The sequence below is a fragment of the Bactrocera neohumeralis genome, chromosome 2 (assembly GCF_024586455.1).
Source record: "Bactrocera neohumeralis isolate Rockhampton chromosome 2, APGP_CSIRO_Bneo_wtdbg2-racon-allhic-juicebox.fasta_v2, whole genome shotgun sequence".
Taxonomy (NCBI): domain Eukaryota; kingdom Metazoa; phylum Arthropoda; class Insecta; order Diptera; family Tephritidae; genus Bactrocera; species Bactrocera neohumeralis.
The window spans coordinates 8,722,816-8,748,731 of NC_065919.1; the positions used below are offsets into that span (position 1 = coordinate 8,722,816).

The window sequence follows — 25,916 nt, forward strand, 5'->3', positions numbered from 1 at the left end:
CCTTTTTTAATTTTTTGTTTTTCAAAATATGAGTGAAAATTAAAAAAATTTATCAATGTGATATACAGAATTGCAAGTAATTTGCTTTTCAAGACTATCGATAATTTTTGAAAATTACATTACTGATATTGCTATTGACTGTTCTACAACACTGTTCTGTACTGCATGTACAGAACGTATATCTTATAATTTGCGTTCTCTGCTGCATGGTTATGCTAGTTCAAGTTTGCATTATTATTTGCTCAGTGTACTAGCTGTCAATTATTTTGTTGATATAGAGGAGTTATATGATTTTATAAAAGTAATTTGTTTTTTTCTGTAAACAATTAACAAAATGGCTACGAAACGTAGATATATTGAGGATGAGCTTTCGCGATTTGAGGCGGAAATATCTAAACAAACTTCTCAGCCTGCAAGAAATTTATTCGTTCCTTCCCAAGTAAGGCCCATAATTGCAGCAAACACGTACAACCAGGTTCAGCAAAAGTTGCAACAGCACCCGCAAGCGACAACAATATCTTCGACGGTGCAAGTTACTCCACGTGTAACTGTAGCCCCGCCAGTGATTCCACCACCAACATTTATGTCCACTTTTGTACCTACTCAAGTGAATAATACTGGTGGGCAATTGAAAGCTGTAGCACCGTCACCTACTGCTATTACAGCGACGCCTGTTGTGGTTAGTAGTGCTCCAAAATTATACCAAAGTAGACAATCGGTGAATGTTCCTGCTACACCGCATATCGACATAAATGCCATACAATTTGATGTTACTCAAAAATTAAAAAAGCTAAAAGCTGAGAAATCTGGTCCAAATCCTATTGCAGAGGAAGCAATTAAAGCTGCAAGAGCCTCATCAGCTTTGCAATCATTTCAAACAACAGAGAGGAAAAAGAAGGATCGTAAGACTATACGAGTAGCGGGCGGAACAGTCTGGGAGGACTCCTCATTAGCAGATTGGCCTGATGATGATTTTCGCATATTTTGTGGTGATTTGGGTAATGATGTAAATGACGAAGTTTTAACCCGAACATTTAATAAGTATCCGTCTTTTCAACGAGCACGTGTTATCCGTGATAAACGAACTGGAAAAAGCAAGGGTTTCGGCTTTGTAAGTTTTCGAGAGCCAGCAGATTTTATACGTGCGATGAAAGAAATGGATGGTCGTTATGTCGGAAGTAGACCAATAAAACTACGTAAAAGTACATGGAAGCAACGCAGTTTGGACATAGTCAAAAAGAAGGAACGTGAAAAACAGCAGCTGTTACAATCCTTCAATTCATAATTTTTTCAAGTATAATGATACGCTTATGTGAATAAATTATGTTTACTTAAATTTTAAATACAAAACGCGTTCATTTGTAAATTATTTTTGTGTCAATCAAATAATAGTAAACTTCCTGGAATTACCGCAGTGTAAAAGGATATTTAGATTAAGAATCATTAATCTAAAAGCAGCTTAAAACTTGAAAGACATTTTGCTTTTGTTTTTAACAACAGAAAAAGTTTGACCAAACATCCACTAATAAATATGTGTGACTTAAATTTTGTATAACAATAATTAAAATTATTTAAGTTAAAACATTGAATATAATTAAAACATTTGCTAAATTAAAATACACATTTTCGGAATATCTAGCACATATTTCCTATTGAAATAAATAAATATTTACATATACGTATTTTCATACATTTACGAGATTTATATTGTTAATTGTTCTATTCGTAACTAAAATTGCTACTGTTAGATTCAAATAAGTGGGCGGCGTTCATCATCGGCACGATCGTTCACTTCGCTGATATTTTCATTTGAAGATAAATACTCAGGTGTCTTTGATTGTGGATTCAACTGATTATAATTATGTGTTAGTCTTTCACATGTTCGTAAATAGGGGCGATGACAATGAATTGAGTATACCGAAGGATAATATTGTCTATAAACTGTATAAGTACAAAATAATCCAATTAAACTACCGGCAACAACATCCTCCCAATGGTGATGATAATCGCAAGTTCTACTAACTGCTATCAAAGCTGCTAAAATCAACGGCAAAATTGAAACGCATAAACGCCAGGATTGACCGCGACCACGAGCACTCATTGCATGTAATTTGGCGGCTACATAAATAGCGATGAAGCCTAAACCAACAAAAGAAACTGTAATAATAAAAAAGATACGTTAGAGAAATGTGTACATGCGCTTAGAAAGGATTTGCAGGTTAACACTGACATGAAGCATGACCGCTGGGGAAACTCTTACGACCCTCACTTATTTCGCGTAAGTCACCTGTGCAATTATAATAGTCCAGCGAACCATTTGAATCGGTGACGTTGTTGATTACTACAATGCCATTAGGAAAGCAGCGGTAAAAGAAATCAGGTCTATGACGCCCGACTGTTATTTTCAACAGACTTGTTGCAAAACCGTTTAATCCAAGCGCTAAAGTCCAAACCCAGCTTGCTGCGCGAAAATCACGCCGATCTCCCGTCAGCCACAAATGGAACATGGTTACAAATAATGGACCAAATATCACAGATAATATTAGTGTCTGAGCTGAAACTATATCTGGGGTGCGAGGATTTTTGTACAACCACATCTCTTCAGGATGAACTCTTCGTTTGAATGGCTTTGTTGTTTCCAGCGTTCTTAAAGAGAAATATTTAGCTAATAGATTGTTTGTGTTTTGGGAAAAAACTTCTAAATCAATAAGTGGTACTAAAAAATCATATTTTGATTATTTTTCATGAGAATAGTACTTACATAAAAATAAATACTAGCATAACACGTATTCCGATATCGATAGCGTCACTTAAGCGTTTTTTTCCCTTGCCCCCATCAAAACAACAACAGCCCACCCCATCATCATCGTCATTGTTAGAGAATCGCGGACATTTTCCTCTATTATAGAGCTGAGCATTGGTGTTATTAGTATTATCCAAATTCTTATAGTCCATGATTTTATTTAAAGTAGCTCGCTTAGTTGATTTTTCGCTTCTGTGCAATTCATCTGCAGAACTTTCACTGAAACGGCGATTCATAGTGATACCAACATTCAGATTTGAGTTCATTAATACTTCGGCTATTTTACTTGTCGTTTCTGCTGACGTAATTGTGGTTGGTGTTTTTATCGGAGGCGTTGGAGTAAGCTGATAAGATGTTTTATGGGCAGAAGGGAACTGAAACAGGTGGTTAATAATAAAGTTAAAAAAATGAAGAAAATTTAACCTTACATGTATTATTAGTAGAGAGATAAAAAATATTTGTGCTGTGATATGCCAATATTAATATTCGAAATTATTACGAATTAATACGTATGTACATATTTGTATTTGACAATTGTTCTTATTGATCTTTGGCGTAAGGTGAAAGTGAAAGATCAATGGTTATTGTTACATCTACTACTATTACAATTGCTCTCATTGATCTTTGGCATAAGGTGAAAGTGAAAGATCAATTGTTATTTTTACATGTACTATCATTATAATTTAAAGTTAAAATTTAGTAAATCAATTTTATGTGAAATATATATAAAGGGTACCACATACCATCAGATAAAATTCGTTTTCCTTGCGACCATTTCGTTGTTGATATTGTCTTTCCTTGTATTCAATAGTATCTGTCTTAAGATGAAAATGTTTAGACTGATTTGCCAGCGTTTGAGTACGTTTGCGCAACTCGGTTTCTGAAGAGGAACTCGAACGTAAGTCAGGACTTTTTATTTCGCTATCCATTTTCAAACACTTTTGACTGTCAAATAAAATCATTTATGAATATATAGACCCCACTTAATATTCAGTTAAGTCACTCAGTTTATAATATCTAATCTTTACTGACACAAACTGCTCCATCACCATTACTTTTACTTTACAGCCAGCTCTCTAAATTTGACGAGCACTATTGCTATTATTTATAACGAATACTTAAATAATTATAGTATCAGTATAATTAAATAATACTACTACTATACTTCAGTAATAATTTTATATCTCCTATTCAAGTTATCAAATCATACATCAAATGTACGTATTTAGCATCGATTCCTACCTTCTCCTATAACTTTAAAATTTCCATTGTACCAACAAACAAACTGTAAATAACGGGCGTAATATCTCTTTTTACTTTTAATATTCTTTTCTATATAAACATTGTCCACTCAAAAAGTTCTAATGTCAACAAATTGTGCTTCAACTGCTTAACGTAAGTATTTAATAAATATATACCATTGTACATAATTGTTATCAACACATGGGCAGGAATAAAATAACCAGGTCACAATAGAGTGTTATTTATCGGTAAATGGTAGAAAAATCGATAGCAACTTGCAGTCATATGATTTTCTGATAAATAGGAATATTTTCATTAGAAATAAAAGTCTGATTGCTAAGTTTTTCGAATCAACAAATTAAATTCGTCTTAATAAATAATTAACTAAAAAATGTCTTCGAAGAAAGAAGAAATTGGAAATTTACTTGACCTGCTATACTTGGAAATGTTGGATTTGGTAGAGCAATACGCAACGAGCAGAGTGAATATTGAAAGATTAATGAACAGTGGACAGTTGATGTTAGCCAAAACACGGTACCTTCAAGGATCCCAAACTATTAGTTCGGCACAAATTCCGACCGAAAATAGTAATACATTTAATGCACTTTGTGTATCGGAGGAGCAAAAAAATGACACAAAAATATCAAGTGTGGAGTACATTCTGATGTAAGTGTCCAATACCAAGTACCCTGAATGTGGCATATTAAGTTTGCCACGAAGTTTGTTACACTTAGAAGGGTGTCTATTCGATATCTCAGAGAAACTTATGGATTAATTTGCGTATACAAGGACATACAGACGTTGCGAAATTACCATCACGCTGATCGTGAATATATATATATTTGAGATATGGATCGAAAGTTTTGAAAACGTCCCCCCAAAAAGCTGCTCATTTGTCGAACCCGCCGATATCGGAACACTATGGCATATAGCTGTCATACAAACTGAATGATCAAAATCAAGTTCATGTATAATTTGCGTTGAATTATTGTCCACACCAACAGTACAATCTTCGAACAAATTATGCAGATCGGCCTAATAAACTATCATAACCATTACAGTCGTGTCTATGTAACCAGAGTACACCCGGACTTTTACCCGAACAATAACAACAACTGAACAAAATTAAGTTCTTATATGGAAACTACGATATTTTAGTTTTAAATCTCAATATAGCTTGGTTGCAACCGAAGTTAACATATTTTCTAATTTTTTTTTCAAAATATTTTACCTGAAAAATAATATTAGATTCAATAATTATATTTTATTTTAACTTACAGGAGACGTATCGTCGATAAGGATAAAGAATACGTCGATCCAATGCATTGGTTCACTTTACTACCACCCAGTAGTTTGCGAACCGCATCTGATCACTTCAAAAAATGTTTAGAATTAGTAATGGAAAGCGCGAATGTGCAACGAGAACTTCTTGCAGTAATGGAACATATTGATAGACTTAAACAGCATTGCAAAGCAATATGAATTTTACTTCCCCTAACAACTTACTTATAATAACATAAAATGATAAGCTAATCAAATATATTCCTTTAAATTAGAGTGTATGTTGTTATGTTTTTTGTATAGATTTGGTTATAAATTTCTTACTAGCGATAACGTGATTTCTAAACTTCGTCTTTAACCTCAAACATAATCCTTAAGTTATCACCAATACCAGCCTCAATTACGTCACCAGCTTTTACAGGCAACGCACCGTCTGGTGTGCCGGTGAGAATAAGATCGTTTGGTTCAAGCGTCATATACTTTGAAGAGTAAGCTATAAGATCGTCTACTTTAAAAATTAGATCTTCAGTATTGCCTTGCTGACGTAGCTGTCCATTCACTTTTAACCATAGTGAAACCTTATGAGGATTTTTGATGTCGTTCGCAGATATAAATCCTGAAACAGGAGTTGAAGTGTCAAAACCTTTACCTAAGCTCCATGGATGACCATTTTGTCGTGCTAATCCTAAATTACATTGCGCAGTCATATCAAGTGCTAGGCAATAACCACTTATGTAGTTGAACGCTTCTTCTTTTTTGACATTTTTACATTGTTTTCCAATTATGACGCCTAACTCAACCTCATGTGCGACTTTTGTAAACACTTTGGGAATCTGAAAGGAATATTTATAATATACAAAATATACACCACTAGAAATATATTGGACATACAACAATTGGATTGCCTTCGGTTATGTAGGATGTTGTTGGTTTAAGGAATAAAAGTGGTTCTGCTGGCACCGCAACGTTTCGGGAGCGTACAATATCCCTGAAAAGAATTCAATTAGTATTATCTACATACATATGTATGTAGTATAAATATATTTCACGCACATATAATTAAGTGCTGCACCAAGAATTTTTCTACCTTTCCTAACAAAGTCATAATTTTCGGATGCGCTTGAAGATAATGCCATTTTTTGATATGCTATACCAGCGGTAACACGAAATGAACTAACTAAATTCATCTTTCAATGATCTAATTAATATATGTTGCGTCAATTCAATGTTGAATTCAATTAATATACTTAAGTTTTGTGCGCACAAAACTTTGTGTTGGGAGCAGCAAGCAGCGCAAATGTTATGAGACAATCTCTGGAACTAAGCGAGAGCCAACATTCGCTCTTTTGCTTGATAATAATAGTCACTTGTGACCTAAGTTAAGAGTTGAGGAAGACAATGTACATACATTGATATTTATAAATAATCACTTATTTAATCTCTTGATAATGATTTTGAGAAAGTAACAGTACTAACAGCTGTTTTCGTTTATTAGCAGTGATAACAAACATCTGTTTGTATTATGCTCTCTACGTGATAAGTGGCGAAACGGACTTTAAACGTTCTTTTACCATGACGTATACCACATTGGTTTTTACGTGCTCCCTATGACAGTCAGATGAGAACTGTGATAAACCTAAATCATTAGCATATAGTTGTATATGAGAATACAATAAAACGGATTTACACTTCCAACTATATTTGCGGCAAAATAACATCCTTATCAACAACTAGTCTTCATATATTGTGTCACCAAAATGTTTAGCTTTGCTAAAATATTGTGCTTCAGGTCCAATATTGTATTTCAGATGACGAAATACGTTCATGTGATTTGTTGCAGTATGAAGAAGAAGAACTGTTAGTAAAATGTCAATAAAAGTTATAAGAATCTGGCAATTGTAGTGAAAAACAACTGGAAATACGCAATTTATTCATTGTGGATATATTTAGTATTACAAAAATCGAAAAACTTTAATTTAAATAGATTGAGGATGAAATATTAGTGCGTTAAAACGAATAGAGCAAATTGAATTTCATTTGATATGTTTACGTAGTAAGACCTTTCAGCGTTTTGGTTGTTATACATAAGCATCCAAATATGTGTAAAGATTTTGGTACTGGAAATTTTTGAGGGCATTGTCGAGCTGCTGGATGGATGATTGAGGGTTTAATGAGGTGTGGAAGTTCTTCAATTCTGCTGAAATTTTAGTTTTAAAGTTGAAATTTATGTGTTGAATATATTTGTTGGTCGCTTGTTGGATTTCTGTTTTTTTTTTACTTATTGGAATAGTAGCAGCGCAACTGTCAGTAGTAAAGAAATTTAACACCAAAACAAGACCAACTGTCAATGTGACAATGGAGTGTATGGACGGAATAAGAGCAGCGGTGAAAATAACAATATAACGCACCAGAATGCACAGAACGCATCTCGCAGAAGAGGTAGCGTCGAACTTTATAAAATAAATGACTTGGCAAAGTTTCTAGTATTTGGAGTAGGGCGGGCAACAGTAAAGGCGAAACCAAATTGCATAGTCATACTCCAATTAGACATAATAAATTTATAGGAATAGCCAGTAATTTTTTCAGCTATTGCTTTAACAAATGTGTTTTAAAAGATGTAAATAATTACATAAAATTAAGTTTAATTAGTGATATAAAGTGTTTGCAGTTTCGTTTTCATGTCTCCTTCCAAAATATAGCAAAAGAGAAATCGAGAGGCCTAAATTATGCATATGTAATAAAAAACTTCAGTGCTCACACATCAAGTTAAAATTAACGTGTACACAGTGCTTTATATTGTTTGTTGTTTTATTTGTATGCAGCAAATTACAAAAATTCGAAAGGCTGAGAAATGAGAAAGTTAAATCAAATTAAAATTCAAAGAATTATAATAAACAAAATAAAACGTTTGCAACATTATTAAAAAAATTAAGATAGTCTGTATATATGATTGGTTGTTTACTGAATGCTAAAAATGCAAATTGGAACAAAGAGTAAAGAGTGTAACTTTGAAAATAAAAAGATAATTCGCACATTACAAGTTGATCAATAAAACAATTAACACAACTGAGTACCAAAAATAATAACAATAACTTACTAAATAGTGATTAAAAATACTCAAGTCTTTTAAATTGCCATATAAAATATATACATACATAATTTTAATATTACGAATTGTGAAAATTAATAAAACTTGAAACAAAGACCGTAATGCTAATGGTTCTTGACCAATAAATTTGAAGATTTTTAATAACAATATCATTTAAGTTAAGATGGACACATCTTTGACACAGCAGCGAAATCGTTTAAAACCAGCACCAACTACAACGACCACATCCGCAGCCAATGCTTCGCCATTGAGTAGTAGTATCAGTGGTGGAACCAGCGCGATTTTAACCAATCATAACAATATCAGCAATAATGCCGGAATTGTAAATGCAAATAGAAGTGTTGGTAGTGCTAGTGTTGCAATTATGGCAAGTTCTGGTGCGGTAATACCAATTAATACATTAACACAGTTATCAACTCAATCTTCATCATTGGAACGGATAACCACAACATCATCATTAGCGAATCTATTAGATGGATTTACTTCACGTGTATCGGGCGATCGTACTCAGAACACTGTTAGCACCCCTAGTAGTATAAGTTCTCTGGGTAACACCGCAAATGCCTTCTACTCTTCTTTAGGACTTGCTTTCAACTCCCTGACATCGCCAATTTCTACGGTTGCTGCTGCAGCTCAAGCGACTACCGCTGAAGCTGCAGCTGTTGTTGTAGCTGCTGCATCAGCCCTTTCAAATCATCTTAGCTCACCAACAAGCGGAACGCCTCCTAACATGGAGGGCTTATATGATGATGATGATTGTGAGGATGACGACGAAGATGATGACCGTCATGTACCGGCGCCAACACCTAAAAAGACATGGTCAGAGATTAAATCCATTGTTAATGATATGCGCAAACAGTTAGTCAATTTATCCAGCATGATGCCATCTAATATACAGTTCCGTACCTTATCTGACGGTCGGGTGCGATGCTACTTTCTGAGTACACCACCTAACGCCTGGGAGCCAACACTCCTTTATGCAGATATTAATATGAATGCAGCAGAAGAAACTATTTTGCAAAGTAGTCCACCCCTAACTGATATAAATGATAGTATTGATAGCGTTAAAGCTTGTAACAACATTGCATCAGTTACAGATGGTGGATCAGATAACGTATCTGATTCCCTTGGGAATGTTGTAACAAATCGCTTGCCGTCACCAACTTCTTCACACGCTTCGTCTCCCATATTGAATTCTTCTTTCCTCAGATATAGTTCAAACAAAAGGTTTGCCAAAGCTTCATATGTACATATATACATATATTTCTTTATATGATTGATACCATATTTTTTAATATATTTATATTAGACTTCAATGGAAGGTAGTATTACAACAGCCAATGTCAAGTGTCGCTGCTACGGCTGCTAGCGGAGGAGTTAATCTATGGTCAAGAGAATTTCAGCTACTGCAGGAACGGAAACGACTCTCAACGTGGGGCATTACTTCGTACGAGTTACACAAACCAAGCGGAAAAATAGTTTTTCCTTGCTTTAGTGATCTATATCAATGCCTCGATACTGGATATAATGTAAGTACAAATACCACTTTTAAAATAAATCTGAAATTGAATGTAAAAGTCTTCTGTGTAAAATAATTATTTTATGAAATGTAATAATTTTTTTTCTTTCTTTGGATAATATTATTTCTCTATAGTATTTAATTAGGCAGATTTCAGCGTATCATCCTATAAATGTTAAAATAAGGCCAATTTTTATTATTACAATGACAGCAATTACTCTAAGCGTCTCGGGGAAAAAATTAAATTGCGGTACAGCTTATAATTTGGAATTTAAATTTTTGACTTTTTGGGAACACTGAAGGAAAAAACTCGATATTTACGAAAAAATCTATTAATTTGTTATTGAAAAGTAATAATATTTAGGAATAAGTCTACAGCGTTGCCGCGTAAATTATGTGTAGAAATAGTATTCAAAATTTCAAAACGACCTGTGCGGTAATTTTGAAGTTATGAATGACATCAGACTTAGAAAACCTGAGATTCGAAATCTGATGTAAAATTTGATAAGACAGGTTCAATTAAGTATAGGTTGTAAATATTTACATTTAATTATTATTTTTGCAATTAAAGGTTAACTTTGATTTCAGTTTGAATTAATGCTTTCAATTTAAATCAATAAAATTGCAATTAAGTGTTCAGAAATGTGATTTGTTCATAAATTTTAATTTTATGATTATTTTTATATTATGATAATTCATTTTTCAAATGAGTAAGAATGAGAATGGAAGATAATAGTTACTTCTAAGTGAGAAGATAAGAAGTTAGTTCAAAGTGTTTGAATTTTTTAGAACGGAATAGTAAAACTTAATAGTAAAAAATATGTGTGCTTTTCCTATCTTAAAGAAACAAATGTCTGAAAATGATGCTTTATTTTTTCCATTTTTCTAAGGAGAATGAATGGGTAAAATGTAAAAGGGATTAGTTTTATTACTGACTTTTAATTTTGATCACACTGCTTCATAATGCAATTTGTTTTTTCTTTTTTTTTTGTTATTAATTATTATATTTGTTAGGGGGCAATTAAAATTAGCAATTATATTATCTTAATTTTAATTGTTATTGGTCAATGGCCTTTAGCTTGATGTGATAAGACGACGCATACTTTTCGTTCGGTTGTGGTGTAAATCCTATAGAGCTCTAATTTTGCCGGTTTTTTGTATGCATGTATAACAAAAATATGTACATACATACATGTACATATATAAGATAGTAAAACATGGTTTCACATTAAATAAATCTAATCTCTGAATAAAAACAAAAAAAATGTTAAGTTTTGTTGCACCGAAGCTAAAATACCATTCACACATAAATAATTCGTACTTGATCTTAATCGATCAGTTTGTATGGCAGCTAAAGACATACCTACATATGTATATACTTAGTGGTTCGATATCAGCAGAAAGAAAATGCGAAATTTTTCAAATTGTTGAAAATGTACAATATGACGCTGAAAAAAATTCTAAATTGGACTTACATACTACATATGTATGTATATTTTATAATTTCTGACTATAAAAGTAAACTAAATATGTACATACAAGGATTAGAATAATTCTATCAAATGGATTTCTATATATGTATTTTTTTACAGACCAGCCCGCTTTTCCCTACACAATTGCGAACATGTCCCCAGTGGGCAGCGTTAGATCCACAAATCTGCCCACAAAATTCTGATTTAATAGCATACATTAGCGGTAGCGACATATGGGTGACACATACGGTTAGTGGACATGAAGAGCGTTTGACATTCGTACACGATGGACGCCGTTCTATTGCAGATGATCCTCTTAGCGCTGGTGTGCCGTCATATATAATGCTTGAGGAGTTTAGCCGCTTCCAGGGTTATTGGTGGCAACCACACTCGAATGGTAATAAAGTAATCCAATAATAAAAAACTCATTTTTGTGTATATGCTTTATATGTTTGTGAACACGTCGTATTTTCAAGATGGTGTATATCGCATTGTTTACGAGGAAGTGGATGAATCGGACGTTTGCTTGTATACATTTCCATCATCGCAAGCAACGCCTGGGGAAATAGAAGAATATCGTTTTCCACGGGCCGGCACAGCCAATGCAAAATCCAAATTAAAATTAGTGCAATTCGTGCTCAATGAGTCGCTGCAAATTAGTGACGTTTGTATAAAGGATTTACCGTATTCACTTTCTGTGGTGTTTCCTTGGCTGGAATATATAGTGCGCATTGGGTGGACGCCCGATTCAAATTAGTGAGTATCATTTTAATCGTTGCACAATATGCATAATCAGGGTTGCGAATTTTTCACTTCAAAATTTATGTTAATTCAATTATTTTTTAATTAATTTTTTACAACCCTTTGTTTAATGAAATTTGACCCGAGAATTAGGAAATAACATAAGTATGTAAACTTATATCATAGTTGGTTGGGCTCCCTCCTTGATGGCTTGGTTTATTATTACTTGTTAAATCAGCTCTCCGGTGCACATATGGTACATATAATAAAATTTTGTCTTTATAGCGTTTGGATGCAGGGATTGAACCGTAAACAACAACGTTTGGATTTGGTACTTATACCGTTGGATAATTTTTGCGAAACCTATACCAGCACGGCGTCGTCGCCCTCAGGTTCAGCAGACCACAGCTGGAAGAGTCCATATTGTAGAGCTGTGTCACCTCTACAGGTATAATCCCTGATATATGATAATCCATAGAATACTTGAGGGAACTTTAATGTTCGATTACTTATTCTTTGTAGGTTATTTACTCTCAAACATCAGATACATGGGTGAATGTGCACGATTTGCTTTATTTTCTGGAAATAACCGATACAACGGTGACTTTTTTGTGGGCCTCTGAGGAGACTGGTTTTAGACATTTATATCTTGTCACATCTAGTCTGAATACATGCCCACTGAATGGGTATAAAGATGCGCATAGCAATACGAACAATTTTGAAATGAATAGTCGAACAAATTCAACGTCTTCTACCACATCAGCCAACATGGATATTCATACGGATTTCAGCGATAGTGTGACGTTGCATGCAAGAATTATTAATAAAGTAATTATAGCGGATTATTTAATGGGGAAAATGTTTACGTATTCCATTTTTAGGTAGCCCTTACCTCCGGCGAATGGGAGGTTTTGCATCGAAACATTTGGGTGGACAAAGCGCAACAGTTGGTATATTTCATTGGATTACGTGATACTCCACTGGAAAAACACTTGTATGTGGTGAGTTTGCAACGTCCCGAACACATACGTTTGCTAACCGAACCGGGCTATTCATATCAGGTGGAATTTGATGAGGTAATAATGATATTCATCATACAATATCAAGTTAATAATTCATACATTCTTATTATTGGTATTTTGTAGTCATGTCAATTGATGTTGCAAGTCTATTGCAACATACAGCGCTTGCCTTCCTGCAAAGTGATGCGTGTTGCACAAACCTGCCAAAATGGTGGAGTTAACGGCATACAATTATCACTGATGGGCTATCTTCATGAGGGTGGCAAACCTGAACCACAATATTGTCCGCAAATGTTCCGCCCGCAATTACCGTCGGGTGAAATCGTGTATGCAATGGTATTTAAACCACATAATTTCCACTTGGGCATTAAATATCCAACAGTGCTCAATGTATATGGCGGTCCTGAGGTGCAAACTGTCAATAACACATTCAAAGTTGGTATCTTAAATTCTAGTTTTGGTTGTTTTAATGAGTCATATTCGCCATTTTAGGGTAAACATCAATTGCGTATGCATATGTTGGCGGCGCAAGGGTATTGTGTCATTTGCATCGACTCGCGTGGGTCACGACATCGTGGACTTAAATTTGAAACTCACATACGTTGTCGCATGGGCCAAGTGGAGCTGAACGATCAAGTGGCTGCATTACGAATATTGGCAGATCAGTTAGGCTACATTGATATGAATCGTGTAGCTATACACGGCTGGTCCTATGGTGCGTAATTAATATTAAAAAACGTTTTAATTTTATAATATAATATTATAAAAAAAATTTTATAGGTGGTTATCTTAGTTTAATGGGTCTAGTGCAGTATCCAGAAGTCTTCAAGGTTGCAATTGCTGGAGCGCCAGTTACAAATTGGGAATATTATGACACGGGCTATACGGAACGCTACATGGATTTGCCGCAGAATAATAAACGCGGCTATTCAGGGGGCTCAGTGCTTAATTACGTAGACGCTTTCCCCGAAGAGTAAGTTCTAATGAATGAAGATGCAAATAATTCTTAAAAATCCATTTACACAATCATATATTACCTTCATTGTGCAGAGAAAATCGTCTTCTTCTCATACACGGCCTCATCGATGAGAATGTTCACTTCTATCATACCTCACAGCTCATATCAGCCTTGAATCGTGCAAACAAACCATACGATCTACACATATTCCCTGAAGAGAGACACTCATTGCGCAACTTGGAATCCAACAAAAATTATGAGACGAAACTATTGGCATTCCTGCAAAACTTATGAAATTGCCAACACCATGCTACCTAGCAATTAGCTATGCATATAATAATAACGACAACGATGACGATAGCAATGCTACTTATAATTTTTGTGTTGCAAGAGTTGCCACTGGCTTGTAGCGATAATCTCGATAAAAAAAAAAACGAAATACGAATCCACATCCGTAAACACCATGTGGAGGTATAATCGCTACAATATAGTAAAAAACAGCGCTAAAAAGGCAATATCGGATGATTGGCAGCAAATAATAGTAATGCATGTTTGTTGCCATCCTCCACTTTTGGAAATCGTTAAGCGCATGCAGTGTATTTTATTTCAACTGACCTCTAGCAAACTATTTAGATTTTAAATTTTATTTTTTACTATCTTTTATCACTAAATAACTAGATTTGTACAGCCAGAAATTAATAGTAGCTTCTATAGCATCAGCGACACTAAATTAAAATCGGCAGAAAATGCATTCGCGCAGTATATAATCGCTTGGCGTTTCGAGAAGCGTGCAACGTAAATGTCATGTGTGCAGAAATGAATATTAGTAATAATTAAATTAATGAACAATATATATATATATATACTTAAGCTAAATTATAAAAAGGCAAATATAAGCGTTTACTTAAACTAATTGTAGTCAGCTGCAAGAATTTGAATAATCTTATCACAATAGCAAAATGAGTGATGTAAAAATTAATAGAACCCATGGCTGCCAATAAAAAGTGCTGCGAACTATAGATTTGTAAACTCTTCATATACCTTCAAATGTTTCATACGTGCTCAAATCACGTTGGCATAAGTTGGTCAAATATAATTATTATTATTATTTATTTTTGTCTTTGGTTTACGTAAAGCATAAAGTCATCTATTGCTAATATTTATTGCTTACATATTGTGTATTAATTTTTATTTTTGTGATTTTATGTGTTGCAGTAGATCGTATAAAACCTAAAAACAATTCTTGTACCTTTAGTGCAGCTAGGTCTACTGAAACGCGTTCAATTGCATTGAAATAAACGTGAAATTTCGAAATTAGGCGTCACGCCTTAAACTGAGTAACTCATAGCAGTATATACCGTTTTGTACCGTTAAATGTAAGATTAAGAAGGTCTAATCAGTTCATTTTGTGCTCATAAATAAGAATAAGTAAAAAGCAATTTCAAAAACTGTGTTGTTTGCGTTGAAATGATTTTTAAATTGATGACAATTTCCAACGCAGAACTTGCCTGTTTATAGCCCGCAATGATTAATGTTAAAGTCCTAAACGTGTCGTTGTCCTCAATATTTAAATGTAATGTATGTAAATATAAAATGTTGCAATATTAAATATAAATTAAATACCAATTAACTTTATTTACTAATTCATAAATTCATTATTAATTATGTTCACTGTTATATTACGAAATTTTTGAAAAATAGTCGCTAGTTTATAATAAACGCAAAATAATGTATTTATTAAAAGAGACGAAACGTTGAATAATTAAATTAAAATAATAATAATAACAATAATAAAGAAGTGTATATTTAAAATTTCGTGATTATTACAACAATTGTATTGCTTATGCATATAAATAAACTTCTACAAAGGCTATTTCGTGTATTGAATGCCTAAAGTTGGTGAAAAAGTATGTTTTTATTTAACGTATTCGCATGGCTGACTAATTGTTGGTGAATATTAGAGCCGGTCGATTTGTTTCTCTTTATGAAAAAATTTCGCTAAGAGACTATGGGTCTGAAGCCGGTTTCGCACCAGCGATGTTTAAGGCGATAGTAGGTCGCCAACACTTGACTAGTTTACTTACGTAATATAGGTTTTACTAGCGGAGTTTTAACGAACGCTTTTTGTAAGAATGCCAGCAGAAAGAAGAGAGCTTTTCCAGGGCAGTCCTTCAACTACCGCGCAAATCATTATTGAGAGTGTCAAATATTGGGTTGTCGAAAAAGTCTTTTCGTATTTCTAATCAAACTTCAACTTATTTTTTTTATATTTATACTTATAAATAAATAAAGAAATATGTATCATTTTGGTGGACCACTTTTTGGCATTTTTCCGCTAGAGACATTATTCCATCAGTGTAAAACTTTTATCAGTGAAAATCGAAATTTAGAAATTTCTAGAACGGAAGAGAGCGAACCATTGTTGTGCTACACGAACTGAAACAGCATCGTCTCCGTAAACTTCACAAATTTTATTGGTGGCTTGCATGGCATTCCACCTTTTTTTGTACATAAATTTTAAAATAGAGCGAATTTCTTCATTATTTATACCCATTTTTGAACAGCTGTAACTTTTTTCAACTTCCCCGAACTCAAGTTTTTTTGTTAAATGAAACTTTAAATCTCAACTTTTCAACATATAGTATTGTTGGTATGACACAATGTGATTGGTAGCACTGGAAATATACGGCTGCAACGACATCTAGGGACAAAATACGAAATGACTTTTTCGATTAACAATATTGTTGCACATATTATAAAGTGTAGGTAGGTATAAAGAAATAGTACTCGAATATTGGTAATTATACTTTTCTTTATTTTTTTTTCATTTATATATAATTTATTGATAATTACAATTTAGTAGTGTACATTAATTTTCCTTACTTAAAGTTACTTCAGAAGACGGTATATTCCAAGCGGGGGTATTGTATGCACATTTGTAATTATGTTTGTTATTCATTTTATTTGATTAGTAATTATGTAAATATAAAAAATCGAATGCTAATTTGTTTTACTTATCAAAAATTATACTAACTTTTGGATTTCTTTAGCACATACTTTGTAGCATTTACCTTCAAGCAACCTATTAATAAACATACATACATATGTATATGTATAGGTACATATACATATGTATGCAAACACGTATGCATATAATTAGTTATTTCTGCAGATAATATCTATGCATACATACATTATTTATAATTAACCTACTTGGCTAATTCTTATAAAAATTTAAGCTTTAACAATTTCCGTGATATTTGGTTGCTTAAAATAATAAATTTAAAAAAATATATATTCCCAAAGCAGTACATAATGAAGACGTTCGTATATAATGAAACTTTAACAAATGCCTGAGCACTTTTTGAAAAAATTAGTTTTTTAGCGTTGCATACATATGTATGTATGTGCGTATTTATTTTTATAATTTGTAATTTGTAATTTTTTTTACAAAGCATACTATGCTATATGTATGCTGTGCCGGGCTGTTTGCTGATTTTTGTCTATTATAATGGTTGAAGGTTGTATTTTGATTAATTTTCCACTTTGCTTTTACTATATTTTATGTAGTCATCACTTTCTGTTTTCTAAGCTGGAATAATTAATTTTTTCATTATACAATAAAAACAAAGGAACTATGTATATATTTCAGTCTTTTAGGTGCTTCTTTTCAAACGTCTATTGTTTTATTGTTTATGCTTTAGATTTTAGCATTTTTTTACTGTTACAGTTACTGTTGCTTTAGCTATTTACTATTTTTTGTAAAAATTACAATGCATTACTTTATTTAAATTAAGCTATTCATCTTAGCATTCCAATTCTAAACTATAGATATTTTATTTAACACTTTTAATGTGTGTGTGTGTAGGTGCCTATTCAGTATACTTAATTAAAAATTATTATATATACATATGTACATACATACATGTAAATGGGTTGCAGATTACACTTCATTCAGTTTTGTCCTTTGTAAATTGGCGATAAATGAACACTTGGAATTTGCAACAGCTGGTGTGCACGGCTCAAAGCATGAAAAAACACTTTTTACAGAACTGCTTAAAATATTAGCGAGTTCAGCTAGGATAAATAATTGACAAATAAAAAAAAAATCGAAAAGTAAAACAATGGTCTTGAAAACTTGTTGGCGTATAGATGTATGCTTTGGACTAATAAACAAAGCTTTATATTAGAGTATTTAAAGTATTATATTTATTGCTTATATTTTATTCATGTACATCTGTATATATAGTATGTCCATATGACAAAACTAAGCTTCACTAAACGTACTTTTCATGGCTATAGCCAGCATTATGGGTTAATTGTGGGCCGTATTTTATTGAGTGTTTAAAATCAGTTTGTAGGTACAGTTAATTTTACAGGAACACAACAATAAAAACTTGATTACAACTGCAGTCAAATAGTTTTATAACAGTACCCTTGTATATATTTTTATACATCGTTTACATACAAACACTTTTTAGAGCAATTGCAACTTAATATTGGAAACTATAGGCTTGAGTCGCCCATCTTAAAAAACCAGTACTTATAACAGCAGCTCCACTGTGACTAGATTATTTACGCTGCATGCGAGCTCAAATATTTAGACCAACCGCGAAGTGCCAACTTTATTATGAAATTCAATTAGTACGACTTTTTCATGATTCCTCTTTTTTACTCCCGCATACTTTGATATCTTTGTCAGATATTAGCAATTCGTATAGTTTATTTGTATGTATGTATATTATACAGTGTTGGACATATATACATGTACATTATAGCATATATTAAGAAATATTGTACGAATTATTGCAGTACCATTGGTTATATATATGTATGTATGTTTTGCATTTCTACGTTTTTCTTTGTTTTTGTACTTCATACAAAAGTTTTATGAAATGCGCAGAAAGGTGCTTTATGAGTTTTCATTAAATTGAATGTGTTATATGACGAATATATCCTTCCAAATAAGCATAAGTTGCATGTTTTTTATTGTTGCATAAATTGTTTTAAGGTCATAATTTCGCTAAACGTAATTTTATTTTAGTTCTTGTTTCAATCGTGCTTGCAATCTTATTTAATTTTCATTTACATACTTTTTTTAAATTTATATAAATATAACATTTGAATAAAAACACGAAGTTCTGATTTTTTTTTTATTATTTTGAGCTATTACGAAAATGCACTGTTCAAAAATAGAATTTAAAATTTTTACCTAACTTTTTACATTACCTAAAACATGCAACAAAATCGATTCAGTTTAGTAGATTAAGCAACTTAAAACATTTAGTTTGGAAAACTGTTAAGAAAATATGCAATAACGTTATCTTTAGTAAATTTGTTTCGAAATATTAATTATGAATAATAATTTAAAATTTTTTTCGAAATCTCAATTATATATAATATCATTTAAACTAATACAAACCAAGTGTAAAATGTGAGAAATTCTGCACGTCATTAACTATCAGTACTGCACAATCATTATTCGTTTTGCATTATGTATGCATGTATTTTCTAGGTTCTAAGTAGTGTTTATTTGGCGAAAAACGAGTTCGTTTCCTATATGCAGATTCTGTAAAAACTGTAAAAAGGGCTGTGGAACAATGTATTAAAGCGAATGCGAAACTTTTGTTTAAATAAAATATATATTTTTATTATGTTTACTTTCAAAAGTTGCACATAGATAAATTCAAAAATTTTGCACAAACGCCAATTCGTTTGCTGTAAATTTAATGGCGACTTGTTGCGACTCTTAATTTCTTAGCTTCATCAATCTTATTCAGTTATTGAGTGTTTATTTTGAAACAAAATGAAATTTAATTATTATTTTTTTCCTTTAATGTTTTTCAATTTTACGGTCAACTGTACAAACTATTGTTCATAATTTATTATAACGTCTTCTTTTGCTTATGTACATACATATTTTTCGATTAACACTTTTGTTATGCTTACAATATAAACCTATTACTATTAATTATGCTATTATATTGAAATCGTTAAGTATTTACGATTTGCCAAGAGACATTATTTCAATATAAATCCCTCAGTTACTTCACTTATTTTATTTCGTGTCGCGCTTACATTTAATTTGTACTTTATGTGTTTATTTTATTTATAATATTATAAATAAATTTTTTATAATATATATCGTGGGTGTGTGAATCCTGTATCGTTATTCGTGCATAAATCAGTGTGTAAAATCAAAAATTTCTATAGAAGCATGAAATTATCTTTAATTTGGAAATCATTTTTCACAAGTTATGCCATTGTACATTTTTAGCCACGTTTCTCCAATGTATTGCCAGTTCAATATACATTTGGTATATGTATGTATGTGGTTAATTCTCTTATGTTATATTTAGATATATTTTAACCAAATTTTTCAATGCATTCAAAAATAGTATTTTATGAGTGTTCTTCTTGATAACTGTAGGCCGTGAATAACTGTTGTTTAACATTTGTATAGTAATGAAATTGCATACATCTTGTCTGCTTGCCTTAAATAAATATTCATAAACAAGTGTAGCTTTTATATGTAAATAATTGTTTAGTATGAGTAGAAAAAAATTTGTGTGGTAAATGTTTCCTGGCTGAACACATACATTTATAATTATCTGAATTAGAATATGTTTTTTAAATAATTTCTTCGTAATTATTTACTAAAACTGCGAATGTATATAAAAATTTCCAACTCTTCGTGTAGTTAATCATTTACATTAGTACTTTTCCTAGCATGATTTATTAAATTTTCTAATAATTAAAATTTTTCTTATTATTTCGCCATACTTATGTATGTATTGTTTGGTTGAATTTATTTTTTTTCTTTTTGAATTTTGTGTTTTGAATTTTTTTTAAGCCGAAAGCATCATAAGTACATTACATTAATTTCTATTACACATAGAATACAGTGTGAAAGGTTATATGCATAATAATTTGTAAAAAATTAAATTTTGACTAAATATAATTTTTATAAAATAATTAAATTTGTTTTAATCAAATGGTTGCTAAATGAAACTTGCATGCAACTCTTTGTTGTTGTTATTTTTGTAATTGTTGTAACAACATGATATTATTTGTTTTTGTTGTTGTTGTAACAATATTCTTTATTACTGTTGTTGTTGTTGTTGTTGTAACAACATGCAATTCTTTGTCAAGTCACTCGCTTCTAATTTACAATGCATTTGTATGTAATGTGATGTCTGCAATTAAACTCAATATTTTGGCGAGTCTAACAAAATTAGGAATCTTTAGTGAAACAAAACTCGTTATGTGCGCATACAACAAAAGATTGCGGATTTGTCATTTTCGAAAATACAAAAACTGTAAAAAATATCTTATTTGCAGAAAACTTTAAGAAATGTCTTATTTGCAGGAAATGCCATTTCGTCGTATTATTTTGGTTTCGAAATTGCCATAAACAAGTCATTAAAGACATCACATTATAGTCATTACACCACTGACGAGATAATGCTTAGGGCGCAATATTATTTAAATTAGCGCGCTTTGTATTCTCTATTCAACCTTGAGTGCTTTTATTTTACATACTACTTTAATATAATTAATTTATAGTGAATGCATTGTAGCGTTGGAAAACTCTTTAGTTGTTAACACATTGCTTATCTTTCTTTAACATTGTTATAACCAATCATTCATGCACTTTTTACTAAAGCTCGCTACTTTCTGTCAAAATAAATGCATATATGCAGACGCTAGCTACTTATAAGCTTCTTTTAATTGTTGTTTCGTCAATAATTTAAATAATTTTCTTCTCTACACATTCGTTTCAGCGAGCACATATGCATTTTGTTATCATTTAATATTTTAATTACAATTTTTTGTGTTAAATGAAGCACCTCTTTCTCATGCATCCAATTCACGCAAGCCTGCGAATGTCTCAACGATTTTGGTTTGTTATTTCATCATTATACTAAATGATGCTTGGCATATCGTATATAAATATATATGTATATATCTGCATATATATATGCACACATACATACATATAGAATAGTATTTATTTAATTTAATTTACTTTTTTGTCTTAAAAATATTAGTAGGAAAAAACAAAAATTTGCACTCAGCATGTGTCATCTACTTTGTATGTACACCTATCAAACAAATTACATATATGTGTATACTTATTGCCACCGCGTAGAATTTATAATATTTTGAAATTTTGTTTTGGAGCCAATATATTCGCCACTTGTCCTACATAATGAACTTTCTTAAGATTCGTCGTTTTGTTTTATTTTGGCAGTGTGCGCTTCCTTGTCTTTTTCGTTCTATGCTATTCCTTCGATTCCTGTTACTACGTCTCACGCCCGATGAAACCATTTGGTGGCGGTTGTTGTGGCTGCTGTGATTGCTGCCGTAACCACTTCTCTTTGAGTGAGTAAGTGGTAGAAGGTTTAGACTGCGTAGCTGGCGAAGATGTAGTCGCTGTTGTTGATGCAGGTGTTAAGCTTACATAGCTACTGCCACCTTCAGCGGGGGTTGTGTAGCAGCTGGTAGGAGTTGTTCCGGGTGAGTTTCCGATTTTTTGTGTAGTCTTTTCGTCCAATTTGTTTTGACTTTCGCTGCGGCTTCGTTTTCCACGCGACTTGCGATGTTGTTGCGCTTTATCGCTACCACGCCGATGACCACCGAGCAGTTCCATTCTTATATGTTCAGTCGGCTCATCATCTTCATCATCATTATCTTCATCGTCATCATCATGAGCAACCACTTTGGGATCGTCGTCAAGCGATGATGTCGATGATATATGAGTGCTTGGTTCATATGGCGTAGGTCCCATCATTGTATAAGCGGCATCGTCACTTCTTTGCGCAAATGCAATTGGACTTGTAGTGGCTGTTTGCGACAGTTTTGAAGGCGGTTGGGTGAGTGCTGATGGTTGATTCATTACAACGTAATTGGGATTATCAGTGGTACGCAGTGTAGAATCTGACCCCGCGGCACCCATCAGAGTATAGGGGGCGTTATCAATAGATTTTGCAAACGGTCGAGGTGTGAACGAAGCAATGTTACTAGATGGCGTACCGACGGGCTTGCCAGGTGTTAATGTGGCATTTAATGATTCGTCAAGGCGTTTGTAATTCCTGTTACCACTTGTTGGGAAATCACTCGCGTCACCTGCGCCGGAAAGACACGATGTGTTTGCAGTTTCATCTAACAAACGGTAGTTAGGATTGCTGCTCGCATTTAGTACATCGGAGGAAGGAGTGAAAAAACGAGGTGTTACATAGCTGCTAGCACTACCACTGCCACCACTCTCAATTGTACCCAAATTCTGACCGCTTACACTCTTTTCGCGACGAATGCTTCCCCCCGCTGCTATATTAGAAGTGCTGCTCGAAGACGTGGTGGTGTTCGGATTAGAACTCGTACTTCTATGGCTAGCATTACTACCCGTACGCTTGTGATTAAAAATGCGTCGATTAATGTTTTTAAAGCGCATTTTGTCGGCCACGGCTTTTAGACCCGAATAGCGTCCCGTTGTCGTATTGGTTGATGAGGCATTTGACGAAGCGGCCGATGCCGTAGATGGATGCAGCGATGAAGCAATAGGTGTACCCGTCATTTCATCGGGCATTGAACTAGACATTGGCATTATGGTGGGCATGCGATGTCGCGGCTTATTTCGTGGCAATAGTTGTTGGCCGCCGCTTCCGATTCTGGAGCTATGACCAGTCGTTGGTAAACCATCAAAATCGTCCTCGTCTACAGCTGCGTCATACGGTCCATGTTCACGGTAATTCGGACTTGGATCGTACATCTCATAACCGCGCTCATCAGTTTCCATCCTAGCACCGCTCAAGGCACTTTGTCGTTCATTCTTACCATTAAATTCTGTACGAGGATCATAGTCTGGTAGTACGTAATTGGCTGCCGCCTCTTCAGTTGGAAACTGACTGTAGCGCGTTTGTCGTAGTTGTGCACCCGGTTGATGTAGCTGATGAGAATGTGAGTGAGAACCACCGCTAACAATACCTGCCGATGTCGATGGCACCGAACTTAGCAGAGTTTGATTGTTGTGCGACATTTGCGAGAAATTGTAGCTATTTTTGGACTGGCCGTCAGGCGTGCTGCTGATAATGTTGGCTGAGTCTAGGCTGTGGCTGTGTTTCGAATTAAATTAAATATGGAGTTTGTTGTAAAGAATTAAAATTTATTGTGTAATTTCAAAGACAGTGTGATTGTACAAAAAATGTATGAGTTGAAGTATGTAGCTCACATTACATATAAGATTATTAAGGTGTCCGCTGTTTCTCAAATTGACTCGTGTTTTTGCACGTATACTGTAGTTTTAGTTCGTGCCTTAAAAATTAGGATCCGTCGTATACAAGCTCTACATTTTCAATTCAAACCGTGCCTAAATCATATTTCTTCATCAAAGTATGTAACATCGCATATTTTGGTATTTTGCTTCAAAAAAGTAAATTTAAGAAATTATATGCTAATTAAAAAATTAAAAATTTCCCGCTCCACAAAAAAGGTCTTAAAGATTTTCATAAAAACATGCCTTTAAAAGCTAAACGAAGTTAAAGTTATCCTCTAAATGACTCAGGCAAGTGATTCCATATACTTTCTGTGTTGCTCATACCACATGGTGCACTATGTAAATACAGTATATTTGATGTACATATGTATACCTTTACATACGTATAACTTTTAAAGGAGTCTTTTTATGAATCATTTTTTGTAGAGCGGAAAATTTGATATTAGAAAATCACATTTTCAAAGTTATAGATGAATTTGCTTTGCAGACAAAATTACAACAAATTAAAAAACCATTTAAAGTCCTGTATATGGGAAAAGTAATGCGACGCGGATTAAATTTAAAATAAATAGTTTTTTTCGATTGGATCCTTATTTTTACTACAGAAACTGAAACTGAGAAAATTCAAGGGGCGTTTGCAAAAAGAAAATCAACTTTCGTAATAACGGACACCCTAATGATTATATACATACTATGTATGCTTAATAGAAATCAGTGATAAGCAATATGTGTCCATATGAGTGTGTTGATATATGAGGAATGCATTTAGTTAGGTTACGTACACGATTGACTGCCAATTCATATATGTTTATCATTAATGAAAAATAGACAAATAATGTACATGTATGTAAAGTACATTGTTGTAATAAATAAACTCATATCATATTGTTTCATATCCTACGAGCTTATTTATAAAACTTTTTTTTTGATATATTTTTTAATGTTCTTGTTGTAATTTTTGGGCTATGACCGAACAATTTCCAATTGGTTAGACTGTAAGTTTTAATTTTGTTAGAAGTTTAATATAATTCTTTAATTTTTTTCTTTATACAAAACAAAATATTTTTACTTTCACCAATATATCGAAATGGGGCATTATTGTAATATATATCTATAACTATGGAATGCTTTCGCTTAGTTTTTGCTCCAGTCTTTAAATCGATTTGTTACAAAGTAAAGGTTTGAATTTCGCTCATGTCTTTGGATCTCTGATATTTACGCAATAGAAATTTGTTCTGATAGCCTAAAAATTACCTAAGTTATTGAATGTTGCTTGGCTTGCTCTCACCTATATGGAGAGTGAGGATGGTCATCGTCGATGGCCATTGGACTTTCGCCTTCATGCTCTACAGAGGAAGTGTTAGCCAAATTGAGTTTATATTCATTGAATTCGTCGGTACGTAACGGAGTGGTAGCGTCATCGATTTCATTCTCCTCACTGAATATATCGCCAGAGGGATGCATACTCTCTGAAAATTGTAAATGTTCAAAAA

General features: G+C 33.0%; 6 protein-coding genes across 15 annotated transcripts in view; 3 read left to right on the forward strand and 3 right to left on the reverse strand.

The window, feature by feature from the left end:
• Positions 1-221: 221 nt before the first annotated feature.
• Positions 222-1,701, forward strand: LOC126756938 (RNA-binding protein 42). The gene has a single exon (XM_050470485.1). It carries the CDS (start codon positions 335-337, stop codon positions 1,283-1,285), a length of 951 nt encoding a protein of 316 aa, XP_050326442.1. The 5' UTR covers positions 222-334; the 3' UTR covers positions 1,286-1,701.
• On the reverse strand, positions 1,304-4,213 carry LOC126756000 (phospholipid phosphatase 5). Of its 2 annotated transcripts, XM_050468894.1 has the most exons (6): positions 4,046-4,213; positions 3,547-3,748; positions 2,762-3,177; positions 2,231-2,646; positions 1,975-2,157; positions 1,681-1,871 (listed from the first exon to the last, which is right to left on the reverse strand). In XM_050468894.1, exons 2-6 carry the CDS (start codon positions 3,730-3,732, stop codon positions 1,867-1,869), a joined length of 1,206 nt encoding a protein of 401 aa, XP_050324851.1. In that variant the 5' UTR covers positions 3,733-3,748; positions 4,046-4,213; the 3' UTR covers positions 1,681-1,866. The 2 variants fall into 2 exon arrangements, with proteins under 2 accessions (XP_050324768.1, XP_050324851.1); XM_050468811.1 differs by having other exon boundaries at positions 1,304-2,157.
• Positions 4,214-4,337: 124 nt separating this feature from the next.
• LOC126757633 (uncharacterized) lies at positions 4,338-5,602 on the forward strand. Its single transcript, XM_050471734.1, has 2 exons — positions 4,338-4,711; positions 5,326-5,602. Exons 1-2 carry the CDS (start codon positions 4,437-4,439, stop codon positions 5,525-5,527), a joined length of 477 nt encoding a protein of 158 aa, XP_050327691.1. The 5' UTR covers positions 4,338-4,436; the 3' UTR covers positions 5,528-5,602.
• Positions 5,584-6,841, reverse strand: LOC126757278 (acylpyruvase FAHD1, mitochondrial). The gene is made up of 3 exons (XM_050471099.1): positions 6,380-6,841; positions 6,218-6,314; positions 5,584-6,159 (listed from the first exon to the last, which is right to left on the reverse strand). The coding sequence occupies exons 1-3, from the start codon at positions 6,511-6,513 to the stop codon at positions 5,668-5,670; spliced, it is 723 nt and encodes a 240-aa protein (XP_050327056.1). The 5' UTR covers positions 6,514-6,841; the 3' UTR covers positions 5,584-5,667.
• A 362-nt stretch (positions 6,842-7,203) lies between these two features.
• Positions 7,204-14,586, forward strand: LOC126754842 (dipeptidyl peptidase 9). 6 transcript variants are annotated; one of them, XM_050467143.1, is made up of 12 exons: positions 7,204-8,060; positions 8,149-9,662; positions 9,745-9,964; positions 11,547-11,823; positions 11,903-12,182; positions 12,453-12,615; positions 12,690-12,995; positions 13,049-13,243; positions 13,313-13,624; positions 13,682-13,904; positions 13,970-14,162; positions 14,240-14,586. In XM_050467143.1, exons 2-12 carry the CDS (start codon positions 8,599-8,601, stop codon positions 14,439-14,441), a joined length of 3,435 nt encoding a protein of 1,144 aa, XP_050323100.1. In that variant the 5' UTR covers positions 7,204-8,060; positions 8,149-8,598; the 3' UTR covers positions 14,442-14,586. The 6 variants fall into 6 exon arrangements, with proteins under 6 accessions (XP_050323100.1, XP_050323021.1, XP_050323347.1 ...); XM_050467064.1 differs by having other exon boundaries at positions 7,204-7,943; positions 7,995-9,662; XM_050467390.1 differs by having other exon boundaries at positions 7,204-7,501.
• Positions 14,587-19,770: 5,184 nt separating this feature from the next.
• Positions 19,771-25,916, reverse strand: part of LOC126767816 (insulin-like receptor) — a 141,396-nt gene continuing 135,250 nt past the window's right edge. For 2 of the 4 annotated variants that reach the window (XM_050485462.1, XM_050485463.1), the window contains 2 exons: positions 25,712-25,892; positions 19,771-24,262 (listed from right to left, as the gene is read on the reverse strand). In XM_050485462.1, the coding sequence (XP_050341419.1) occupies positions 22,453-24,262; positions 25,712-25,892 (1,991 nt within the window). In that variant the 3' untranslated portion in view covers positions 19,771-22,452. Of the gene's footprint in view, positions 24,263-24,291; positions 25,214-25,711; positions 25,893-25,916 lie in introns of those variants that run through there. The other 2 variants (XR_007669160.1, XM_050485465.1) reach the window with 2 other exon arrangements.

What these genes read in the sequence shown, in the direction of transcription:
- LOC126756938 (XM_050470485.1), top strand. Translation starts at nt 335, where the DNA reads ATGGCTACGAAACGTAGATATATTGAGGATGAGCTTTCGCGATTTGAG.
- LOC126756000 (XM_050468811.1), bottom strand. Translation starts at nt 3,732, where the DNA reads ATGGATAGCGAAATAAAAAGTCCTGACTTACGTTCGAGTTCCTCTTCA. An exon ending in AAAACGAATTTTATCTGATG is followed by an intron (nt 3,178 to 3,546) that starts GTATGTGGTACC and finishes CACCTGTTTCAG; the next exon opens with TTCCCTTCTGCCCATAAAAC. An exon ending in ATGCTAGTATTTATTTTTAT is followed by an intron (nt 2,647 to 2,761) that starts GTAAGTACTATT and finishes TTTCTCTTTAAG; the next exon opens with AACGCTGGAAACAACAAAGC.
- LOC126757633 (XM_050471734.1), top strand. Translation starts at nt 4,437, where the DNA reads ATGTCTTCGAAGAAAGAAGAAATTGGAAATTTACTTGACCTGCTATAC. An exon ending in AGTGTGGAGTACATTCTGAT is followed by an intron (nt 4,712 to 5,325) that starts GTAAGTGTCCAA and finishes TTTAACTTACAG; the next exon opens with GAGACGTATCGTCGATAAGG.
- LOC126757278 (XM_050471099.1), bottom strand. Translation starts at nt 6,513, where the DNA reads ATGAATTTAGTTAGTTCATTTCGTGTTACCGCTGGTATAGCATATCAA. An exon ending in GGTGCAGCACTTAATTATAT is followed by an intron (nt 6,315 to 6,379) that starts GTGCGTGAAATA and finishes AATTCTTTTCAG; the next exon opens with GGATATTGTACGCTCCCGAA. An exon ending in CCGAAGGCAATCCAATTGTT is followed by an intron (nt 6,160 to 6,217) that starts GTATGTCCAATA and finishes TATTCCTTTCAG; the next exon opens with ATTCCCAAAGTGTTTACAAA.
- LOC126754842 (XM_050467143.1), top strand. Translation starts at nt 8,599, where the DNA reads ATGGACACATCTTTGACACAGCAGCGAAATCGTTTAAAACCAGCACCA. An exon ending in ATCAGGTGGAATTTGATGAG is followed by an intron (nt 13,244 to 13,312) that starts GTAATAATGATA and finishes GGTATTTTGTAG; the next exon opens with TCATGTCAATTGATGTTGCA. An exon ending in CTGTCAATAACACATTCAAA is followed by an intron (nt 13,625 to 13,681) that starts GTTGGTATCTTA and finishes TCGCCATTTTAG; the next exon opens with GGTAAACATCAATTGCGTAT.